The sequence below is a fragment of the Gallinula chloropus genome (genome assembly GCF_964237585.1).
Source record: "Gallinula chloropus genome assembly, chromosome: 24".
Taxonomy (NCBI): Eukaryota; Metazoa; Chordata; class Aves; order Gruiformes; family Rallidae; genus Gallinula; species Gallinula chloropus.
The window spans coordinates 4219697-4231152 of record NC_140109.1 but is presented as its reverse complement, the minus strand read 5'-3'; the positions used below and the strand labels follow the sequence as shown (position 1 = coordinate 4231152).

The following is an 11456-nucleotide window of genomic DNA, read 5'->3' as shown; positions in this document are numbered from 1 at the left end:
GAGGAGGAGGAGGAGGAGGAGGAGGGGGGGTGGGAAACCAAGAGCCACAGGAACCCGAAGGGAATGACCGCACAGAAGCCCCTCTTCCTCCCAGCCTCCCCCCGACCCCAACGAACAGAAATTAAACAAGGCACAGAATCTTCTGCAAATGACTTCACTAAACTAAATCCAAGCTGGACTTGGCCTAAAAAAAAAAAAAAAAAAAAAAAAGAAAGGAAACCCAAATGAGCTGAGGTGTCGAACAGCAGAGTGTACTTCACGAGGAATTATTTTTTTACACAGCAAATCCCGGACCCTCCCAGCCTCACGGCTCTCCACCCAGTTGCTTTTCTTTTTCTTTAAAAAAAAAAGAAAAAAAAAGAAAAAAAAAAGAGAAAAATTAATTAAAAAAAAAGACACAAGCTGGTTGCAACTTCCAATATCACTGTCTCTCTAAGCGTTTAAATAGGGCCAGTAGTAACCGTCCACGGTTGGACACCTCAAGGGAACCAAGGCTGCTCTAGATGAAGTACTCTTTCTTTTCTTCGGAGTTGTTCTGTCCTCCTTCTGCATTGATGATGGCTGTGTCTGCGTCGGCTGCATCATCTGCTCCTTTGGCTTCGTGAGTGAAGTATGTACCTGAAAGGGAAGTGGGAGGTTGTGTGACTCCCTGGGGTGCCTCGCCAAGGTGCCATGGGGCAGCGAGCGATGAAGCCGTGAGCAGAAAAGGGAAGAAGAAAAAAACCCCCACAAAACCCAGTAGGTAAAAAGCATGAAAATGCCAGGCTGGGGTGGGAAAATGTAACACTGGCAACGAGCAAAGCAGAGGCTGATGCTGCCCGGTGCCAGGGACACCCAGTGCTGCGACCACATGCAGGGCATCACCATCCCTGCTCCGAGAGGAGAAGAGAAATTGGATCACAGTGATTTCCCCCTCCCAGAAGCCCACAATTACCAGTAAAATTGCCTTTTGTATGCTTTACATAAAGGAGATGAAGCTTTCATCTATGCTTTCTCTTGCTCAAATGTCCTTTAGGTTTGGGGATTTTTTTCCCCTTTTCTCCTCTCCCTGTTATCGCCGCATCCCAGCCGGGCTTGTCGCCAGCACCTCATGCTCAGTCAGCTCCTTCTGCACGCATGAACCCAGGCCCATGAATGTGAAACCCTTTTGCACACACACACACGTACAGGGGAACAGCTGTGGTTCTGTCTGCAGGTTTGGGCTCACTCTGGAAGTTTTAACAGGCACCAAAATGGCTGGGATGAGCCAGCACACATGCCTCAGCTCAGGTCAACTCCAAATTCTGGTTTTAAGCTGCATGCCGAGGTGCTGGCTGCAAGCTTTGGGGACAAGCTGAGCTGGCGCAGCTCTGTGCACTGTTACATGTGGTAAGTGATGCCTGGCACGGTAACTTCAGAGCACAAGACAGAATATACCTGGCTTTTTGGGCATCCTGCAGCTACGGGGCCTCGGGAGGGATGCAGTCCCCACTGATACAGACACCGGCATGGTACGCACGAGTGCTGGGCAAGGTCTGTGTCAGAGGAGAATCACCATCCTCCTGCCCTACACCCAGGGGCATGGAGCATCACTGGCAGACTGCTCCAGCTGCCCTACTCCTCCAGAGCGAGCTGAGGGTCCCTTGCATCAGACAGAAGAGTGTCCCGCCCATGGGGGAAGATGTGCCGAGCCCTCTCACTTCCCCAGCTTTTTGCTCTTCCTCTTACCTTTATGTCTGGCAAAGTATCGCCCTAAAATGATGAGCAGGCAAAGCATGGCGAACACGACCACGGCCACGACGCCGCCAACCACCGCATGGTCCACGCTCCGTATCGCCCCTTCTTCACCTGCACGAGAATCTGTTGAGATCAGAAGAGGAATAAGAATTCGGGACTTAGTACGGTGCGGTCTGAAGGGTCTGGCTGCGGCTGCTCTCAGGACTGGAAAAGCCACCCTTGTGCTCTCAGAAGGAAAAGGGGTCAAGCGTGGAGCTATCTCGGCAGATGAGTTCGGGCAGAGGAACTGGCTCCGGAGCCGAACTGATCTGGCGGCTTGATTTGCAAGAGGCGCTTTCCGCTAGAAGCAGCATCACTACGACTACGCACGTGGCAGATAGCTGGGAGAGGGAGAGGAGAGGCGGACTTGGCGGCGGGACGGCATCTGGGGGGGGGAATTTCCCTGCAACGCTCCCCAAACTTCAACCTCCCCGGGGGGCGGGCACAGGGAATACAGCCAGTGAATATCGATCTCTGTTAGCTCGGCCATCGGCAAGTGCCCTGTTGCAAACGAACTGCGACTTCAGCCCCCAAAAGAAACCCTACTCAGCCGACAGCCAACCCACCCAGCATGGTAAGCGCACGCACCGCCATCCTCTCCCCTGACATAGCCAGACATTGTTGCTGCAGGCAGCTCACGGCGTCTGGAGACGCAAAACTCCAAGCCCACTCTAGAAAAGCCCCTTCAAAAGCATTAACCACGTGGTGCCCCATCTGCTCCTGCTCCCTTCCATGGCTCCTCACCGTGCAATTAGTTTTCTTTTACCCTGAGCACGCTGTCACAAGGGAGAGGAACAACTTCCTCAGCGGAGGAACAGCTCCAAAAACGAACCCAGGATGAGCTATGGCCATGTAAAATGAATGTATAGCAGTGTAAACAATTTTAATTTAAGAACGCGGCTACATCAACCCTCGCTGCCATCCTAATGGCAACCCAGATTTATCGCGCAGTAAAAAACAATTATTCTCCCCTTGATTAATACATTAACATTTTGGAATGGAAGCTAAACCATTGTCTCTCTCTCTCTTTTTTTTTTTTTTATTATTTTTTTTTATTGAGTCAAGCGCGACACCTCCATTAAAATGATTTACTGGCCATACCTTACAATTTAAGCACAGCAGCAACAGAAACGGTAAAAATCTTTTAACTTTACATGATTTGTGAAGTCATACGTGAAGGATTTACCATTTAAATCTTTCACTACAAGAAGCACATGGCCTATAAATCTGTCCCGCATGCAGCTGCCCAGACACCTAAGAGAAATGCGTTTCACCAGGAAGACCGAGAGTGTGAACGCAAGTCAATTTTTAAGAAAGATTTCTCTCCGTCTCCCTCCAAAGAACAGAGCAAAGCTCTGAAGCCTCCACCTCTAATAATATTTGAAGTTTATCGATCAAGCGTACAGATCCGTGACAGCTAAAGGGAATGGCGCTCTTTTGAGCCGAAACCCGACACAAAGCTTTCGAGCAGCAGCCCGGGATTTACGCTCTCCATCGATATTTCCAATTCTGCTCCAAGATTAAGGACCGAGGGACCCAAGTAAATAACTCGTGACAGAGAGCACTGTAAAGCACGCTTTAATTAAAACAATTTTTTAAAAAAAACCCCAACAAACCCAACACTAAAAAACCCCCTTCAAGGGCTCCTCCTTTGAGTAACTTCCAAGGGCAGGCGCCTCTATGCAGCCTTCCCAACGTGGCTTGCAAAGCCTTTGAGGACCTTCTCGCCATAAAGCAGCCAAACCTGGCTTGTCCACCGGAGCAGCTGCCTCAGGCCAGTTCTGCTCCCTATTTTTCAGGGTTTTTTTTTCTTTTTTGGAAACTCAGTGCCCATTTCTGCTTGGCTGCACTAAGGCAAGCATCCCGGAGTGGGAGGATGAATGCCTTGCTGACATCTGGAACAGCCAAGGGGAAGAAACACTCCGACCTGCACCTCTATAATGCGCTTCAAGTAGAATTTTGCATCAAGAGGCATTTCTCTTCTTAATCACTGTAAATTAAAGTTCTGGAAAGACGAAGCCTGAACTGACAGCAGCAGCTTCCATGCTGTCACACTGACCTGTGGCTGCAGAGCTGGGTCTGGACTACTGAAGCCGAAGCATAAAGCCTGGTGAACTGTTCCGGCCAGAACAGCGTATTAAGTGTGATTTCTCCTGCTGGGACAGGCAGGGCCATTTCCCTGCACTATTTGTGTTAAAGAAAGCCCTCTGCAAAGTGCCAGCTGTGAGTTTAGTTTATTCTTCTCTTGGCTGCAGTTTGTCCTCGTGCTTCCACACTGACTGCAAATGGAGCATCTGCCGAGGACATTCAAGTGCGAACCACCTAACGGTGAGTCTGTGAGGCAGCTGACAGCATGCTCTTAACTTACCAGGTACAGTATTTATATTTGTAATTTATATTTTCAAGAGGAGGGATGGTGGTTCCTGGGAAGCACCGTGTGCATTCGTCAAAGCTGTTGATGGTGGCACGGCTGGTCGGCAGGAGGGAGAGAGAGCCTGCCAGCCCCTGGGGCCTGTGGTGATGTCCTAAGCTTGCCTCTGCAGGCCAAAAAGGCCGACTTAAAATAAATGTGCCGTGTTTAAAGGCTTCGGAATGCCTGTGCTTAGAGCAAAATAAAACCTGCCCCATGGCTCAGTGCTGTTGCATCAATTCGCTCTCCATAGATAAACTACCTGCAGCCTTTCAGAAAACCACAGATTTTTGGAAACTCACGACTGAAGCCTCATCGCCTCATTTTTCTTCCTTTTAATCAGGGCAGTAAAGCCAAGAGACCTCAATGGGCCAGGGGCCACGATCCCCACAGCATACTTAGCAATGCCTCCAACACCTACACGTGCTCCTGTGACAGATCTCCCCTATGCAAGCTACTCCAGCATTGACACCGTTCCCTTTACTAGGCATTTCCTCCTTGGACATCTCCTCTCCACCGTCACAGCCACATTTGGACAGTCCAGGATACCTACTCCAGGCCTGCCCAGCTCTGCCTCACAGCACGGCAAAGTCGGCAGCCAACCCGTTATCCTCCAGCAACTCTTGTGCAAACCAACTGGCACGCCACCAGCATGAAAGCAGCTTCTTCGTTTTCTCTCCTTATTTCTCTGGCAATTAAAAAAATAAACAACAAAATATCCCCCCCCTCCCCCCCAACCCAGCATCGGGTCTACGGAGCAAAGAATAATTCCCCAAATTTGTGCCTAGAGTGAGAGAGACTTGACCTTAAAAGCCAGAATCTGCTTTAAAATGCTGTCTCCAATTCACAAAAGCTATTCCTGCTTCATATCTATGATTAAAAAAGAAATCACAACTTTATTACTGAAGAGGGAACCGACGAGATGGCAGGAACTGACAAAATGCCACATTATTTGCTAATCCTGATATGTTATTCTTCCTTAAGATTTGCTTTTCTCAGCACCAATTCAATTATAGATGCTACAAATCCTTCTGACATTTAATTCCCTCTTGTCAGGGAGTAGTAAATGTATACACGCAGAGCTTTCCCATTAAGATGTTAATATATATCGGAGCATGCTGGCCTTTAAATCGAACAGTCAGAATTTTTCCCTTACGGTTTTGTTTCTGGTTTGCTTGTGGGTTTGGGGTTGGGTTTTTTCCCCCCCCCTGTGTGTGGGAGGAGGGAGGAGGGAAGGGAGAGCAAGGAGAGGTGCAAGATGCCTGTGTTGCTACTCGGCAGCTACTTTGCGCCTCAGCTAAACCTAATTTTGTGGGATGGTGCTTTGCCAGACACCAAAGCACCTTAAAGGAAAACTGCAGCAACAATGGTACAATCCCCTCGCAGCAAGTGGGCAGGCACTGAGGGAAATATAATAATTAATCGATTTATCTTTTAAACTGCTGTGATGCCTCCCCAAAAGAACAGTACAGCTGCACCCCACGCCAGAGGGATGCCAGGATTTTTGGTGACGCAGCGCTGGACTCATCAGTATGAGGGGCGGATGGACAGACAGGAGCAGAGAGCTCTGCACCCCATTCCAGCAAGACTTTGGGGGCTTTAAATCACTTCTGGCCGATTGTTTTCACCAACAACTGCTCTGGTAATCAACAACAACAACAACAACAAAGAGATTATACCACTTGCATGTGAAGCCCCAAGTTTTCCTTTAAACAAACAAATGCAATTCGTGGCACAGGACGCAGATGGAAAAGAAAAGCAACTGTCCCTGGCTCCTACCCATCACCTCATCTACTGGAACCGACCAGGAGGCTCAGGAGTGACCTGCAGGAGATGGCTACCTGCTTCCCTGCCATGTAGCTTTGTCAACTAACCCCTGCATCGGCGACCCACAGGTCCTTAAATAGTTTGTTTGGGGTTTTTTTAAGCATTTTAGTTGGTTTTGGGTTGTGGGGTTTTTTTTTTTGCAGGGGGAGCCACTTTTACAAAAAGCAAATGGATTAATGATCCAAAGTTTTCCCAACGTTTCTGCAGATGTAGTCACTTAAAAATAGCTTCCCGTGGACTGCCTCGAGAGCGCGAAGAAAAGCTGGCAGATTTTAATAGCAGCATCCTAACAATGTGGGTCAACGCTTCCAGCAAGGTTTAGCAGACGGAGGCTTTTCTCCTCCCAACCACTCAATATAAAGGTTCCGCTCAATTCTGGTTTAATGAGGCTTTAAAAAAAAAAGAGGAAAGATATAGGCACCCATGTATATTCCAGCTCTTACTCTCTTCCTAAGCAGCAGCATCTCAAGATTAAGAAAGAGACCAGGCTAGGCCTCAACCAGCTAGTTTTTCAGACCTCAGTTCTAAGCCCAAAAGGCCAGGCTGAGGAGCCTGCAGTGCTCAAAGGCAATGGGTCCTTCCCGGTCACCTCCGGCATCAGAGCAGCCTGGATCCGGGGCTGTCACCACTGTGGGATGCTGCCATCTCCTCTCCTGGCTCCTCACCTTCCTTCCTGCACTTGGATTTGGGGGCATCTCCACAACCCTCAGCTTGCTCTATGCACACTTGTGCTGCAACAGCACAAACCCAACGGGATTTTTGTGGCAACACGGTGCCAGTGTTATTTGGGGTGCACTTGGGTTTATCACTGCACTCCCACAAAATAACCATCCTCTCTTTCCAGGTGCAAATTACCTTGGAGCTGTCGACACGGGACAACACAGTTGAATTTGTGGGCATGCATTTACAGGCACCACCTCTGTCAACAGCTCCTGTGCTCCCCAGATGTTCGTATAACATCTGTGTCAAGGGAGGGAAGAGAAAACCTCTATCCATTTCTCAGAAGAATCCCTAACTTAGCCATCTTTTCCTCTTCTGGTTCTAAACTTAACGTGCTGATACAACCTCAGCTGCCACACGTCACCACGCTGTAGGTGTGAAGGGCCTGAAGTCACTTGCATGCTTCAGAAAAAGCATCAAGCCAACTACTATTCCTCTTTGCTATGGATCGGGCGACTTGGGGCCAGCACTCCCCTTTCCTCACTGAACCCGTGGTTAATTCCTCCGTGGAAGCCAGCTTTCACAGGCTGGAATGGCACTGCTAGTCAGGTTTGGCAGTGTGTGCCAGTAGCTGGGGGAAGGGGCTCTTGGCAACTGCAGAAACTCTACCAAACTCTGATCCACTACGAGGGAGGCCAGGAATTGCTGCCCATGCAGGACAGGGTGAGCAAGAACGCCATTCCTTACCATAGCGTGACATTAGGAGCGCTACCCCTACTCTAATTTATTGATGGGCTGCTAAAGAGTGGTCTTAACCTGTTTGTCATATTGTAATTGAATGTGGTCCAACGCAAGCCAGAAGAACTCGAGGAGTTCATCCTTCTTCAATCAATAAGCTCCCCTTCAGTGACCTGCTTCGAGATCGCTTCATAAAGCATAATGCGCTTTGTTTTAATAAATTTAATCGCTATGACAGGTGCTCAATGTTTCTCGGTTGTTTCTTCAGACTCCTCTCTGCCAGATAACGGAGCCTCGCTCGCAATCAATAGCAATTGATTCATCAGCAACCCCCTTGAACAAAGGTGCTAATCAGGTTTTGATTAGTTAATCAAACCCGACGTGGTGAAGGCTACACCGGCCCTCCCTGATGGTCCCTCACTTCCCAAGAGACGTAGCAACACCCTCCCACACAGCAGAGACCGCACCATGCCTGAGGGCCTGGGATACATCTCTGCTGAGCCAGGCTAACCACCTCACTGCTATCAGAACGCACAGCCACGCACGCCTACCCAGGAGTGTGCACACACACACATACACGTGTAACAGGTCGCCCCAGTGACTCCCGACACGACAGCAAAATCCCACCTGTACGGCTGCACTGGGCTGAAGAAATGCCACTGCAGCAGGGCAAGGGGTGCAAGGCCGACCCCTCTGCACATTAGGAATGAGAGAGAGAGAGAAAAAGAGGGGGAAGGATCGGAAGTGCCACGGACACACCGGGAAAAGCGAACACAGCTCTGGAAACTAGCTACCTGGGCGGAAGGCAAGGGATGCGTTACTTAATTGGACAGTTGGCAGAGCCTCCGTTGAAGCATTTAGCAGGACAGGAGTACCTGAAAGGAACAGCACACTGAGCAAACACCACAGCGGCACCAACGCGTCCAGCATCCCACGATGCACCCAGGGCAGGCACGCAGCCCTGTGTCCCCGTGTCCCGGCCCTGCCGGAGCGCAGGGCGATGTTCCCGAGGGAGAGCTCAGCTCCAGAACTCACCTGGACCACCCGGCTGAATGCCCACTTTTGCTGACCCCTGTCTGCAAACGGGATCTGATTTCATGTTTCCTGATGGGTTACAGGATGGAGGGCAGAGTTTTGGTCATGGGAGAGAAGAGCACAGGGGCTCCTTCTCTAGTGACACTGCCACAATTGACTTGGCACAGTTACCCTTTGGATGTGCTTCAGCAACTGAGAGAGCAACAAGGAAAATTTGGACCTGTTTTTGGAGGGGGAAAAGAACTGGACAGGCCACTTGCAGTCAAAACGGATGCTCCAAACCAGGCATACGGCAGTGCACAAAGGGTGCTTGCCCATCAGCTCGCTATCAGCCACAGCCAGCCTCACGCTGTGTTCTGCAAAGTTTTTGGGAAAGTTTGGCTTTGCAAAAAACAGCTCAGGAAAACAGAAGTGCTGGGCTGCAGGCTCAGGCAGAGGTGCCAGCCGAAGGCTTCTCAGCAGCCATGCGGCACATGGCTGTGCTGCAGGGTGGGCAGGGCTGTCTGCAACACCTGTTTGGAGACATTACGTCGTGCAATTGCTTCTTCTCCTGAATTCACCAAAAGGTGAGCACGTGTGTGTGTGTGGGGGGAGGGGTTTCTTCAAAATAAAATACACATTTACAAAGAAAATAAAGCTTAGCAGAGCAAAACGATTCCTTCCCATCCGCACAGCAATATTCACCAGACACCTGGTGCTTCTTACCTAGGAGATGCGGCCAGGCCTGCAATAATAATCGTTAGTATCGCTCAGGGGTTAGAACACACATGGAATTAAGCAGTCATTTCTAACCTCTTGGCCAAAGCATACCTATAGTGGCTTACGGGAAGGGACGCTGCCCACGCGACAGGAGGAAAGCACTGTAGGGAATGAGATGAGGACTCAGGGCTTGGCTTTTTGGGTGTTCACGTCTGTTCTGTGTTCAAACTCCTAAAGGGGTCCCAAGTGTTGGACCATAACCATTGTGGGCAGTGATATTCCCAGGTGCCGGGTCCGTCCTGCTTTGCCGTGCGACGCGGCTGGCTGGCACTCGGCCTGGAAGCCCACCCGCAGGAGGGTGGCAGAGTCTGCAGAGATGCTCCGACAAGCAGGAGGGGGAAAAAAAAGCCCAAACCCAAAAAACACCCCCCAAAAACCAAGTGAATTTCTAAAAACGCTTGGGAAGACTGGCAAAACATGAGGATGGGAGGATTTGGTGGCACTTGTACCACTATGCGACCCCCATTTTGAATGTCCCAGCTGCATCCACTGAAGATGCTGCTCCTTCTTGTCGGGATCCATGCTAAGGCACAAGGACCAACTAGAAGGGTGGATTTAACATAACTTGTCAGTCCAGCATGGATGCAGAGGCGCAAACCATTTACCTGGCCTTGCCTCCTGCCGATGAAACAGCTGCTGCCTTTTTAATCCCCAATCTGGAGCTTGTATTAGGAGACATCACCCTGCAGAGATCACCCCGCAGCCACGATGCAGCGTTGGCAGCAGCTTGTTTGCTCGCTCGCTGTGGTTCTTTTTAAGGACAACTTCACCCAACATGGTGGAGTCGAGAGCTTTGCAAACACAAGAGTTTCGACTCGACCCATCTCTTGACTCGGCGGTTGAAAAATCGCAGCCATCCGGGAGGCAGCCCGAAAAGGAAGGTCTCCCTGCTCTGCACGCCTCCCACCCCCGTTTTTGAGGCTGCTGCACAGGGATGGGTGCTCAAAGTAAAAAAAAGAAAAAAAGACCAAAAAAAAGGCAAAAAAGCAGGGTGGGGGGCGGGTGGGGGAACCCCAACAAAAAAACCAGCGTACATCCAAGCACCGTGCGTTGGAGGAATGGCTACAACCACAGCGACTATACAATGCGACATGGCCAAGATGCAGAAATCAGAGTGGAACCAGTATCTAGCGTAGAAGAGCAGCGGTTTACCTATGTACTAGCCCTTACCTGAGAGATCCCCATAGTCCAGCTCCTCTGCCGAATTGGGCAACTGAGTAAAGCCTTACAAGTAAAAACAAACTCATTTTTCTCTGCGTTTCTTGGGTGACAAGAAAACAACACACTTAAGGACGGAGGATGAATTGCTTGGGGAGGGGGGGAAAATGCGTCAATCACTCGCCCCCTTCTGCCAGGTGGGGCAGAGGAACTTGTATGACAGAATTGCAATAATTTCCTTTATTACAGACAGAAACATTCCTCAGTCTACACTGTTGGCACATGGAACATGGAATCAAAACCACTCATTCATAACAGCATGCAAAGACCCCCGAACTCCATCTTTTAGGTATCATGAGCTGGGGGGGAGGGGGGGGGCAATTTCCCAATTTAGTCCGGTTCGATTTCAGTTCTGTGCACATTGAGCAATGCAAATTTTTTTCTTCCAATTTTCCAGAAAAGTCAATCTTGGTTTGGTACTGTTGGCAAGCCCAGCAATTTAGCAACTAGTGATCACATTTCAAAACAGCAAGGCACCTCTACGTGCAAGACCGCAGGCTGCATCTTCTGCCAAAAAATATAGTTTTATAATAATTAGCAATCTGACAAATGCCTTTTAAAAAAAAATTAATTTCCCAGATTTGGTGAGTTTATGGAAAAAAAGCATCTATCCCCAAAGCTGATAAAGCAGTTAGGCGAGACACCCTCTCGCTAATGCTGCCTGTAAAGCCCTTATTTCCTATTTTGTTCGGGAAAACTTGTGGTAACTTACCCTGGCTGCTACAGGAAAGGCATCCTGGAAATTCAAAACCAAGAAAACCCACCACGCTGTCTTCCCCGTGAAGAGGCACCTGCCAACACCGGTCCCTGGGAAAAGCTGGCAAGAGTGCTGGGAATGCTGGCTTTCCATTAAAGAGGCAAGCTGCCTGCAGCACAGGCTGTCCCTGGTTGGAAAGCAGCGAGCGATGCACATCTACACCTATCTGTCCCTTGTTACAAACAAAGCTCCTTTTCAGGGATGGTGTCTCAAAGACATCGAGTCGGCTGGCAGCTAGAGCCAAGATTATCTTCTCAAGCAGGAAACCATCTAGATTACTAGTGAGAATTGTGTATG

General features: G+C 49.6%; 1 protein-coding gene across 3 annotated transcripts in view; it reads right to left on the bottom strand.

Moving 5' to 3' along the window:
• Positions 1–239: 239 nt before the first annotated feature.
• The window catches only part of CADM1 (cell adhesion molecule 1), a 126323-nt gene continuing 115106 nt past the window's right edge, over positions 240–11456 (bottom strand). The window contains exons 10-13 of one of the 3 annotated variants that reach the window (XM_084274821.1): positions 10355–10408; positions 8185–8265; positions 1708–1839; positions 240–618 (exon numbers count right to left, since the gene is read on the bottom strand). In XM_084274821.1, the coding sequence (XP_084130947.1) occupies positions 500–618; positions 1708–1839; positions 8185–8265; positions 10355–10408 (386 nt within the window). In that variant the 3' untranslated portion in view covers positions 240–499. The remainder of the gene's footprint in view (positions 619–1707; positions 1840–8184; positions 8266–10354; positions 10409–11456) is intronic. The other 2 variants (XM_084274822.1, XM_084274823.1) reach the window with 2 other exon arrangements.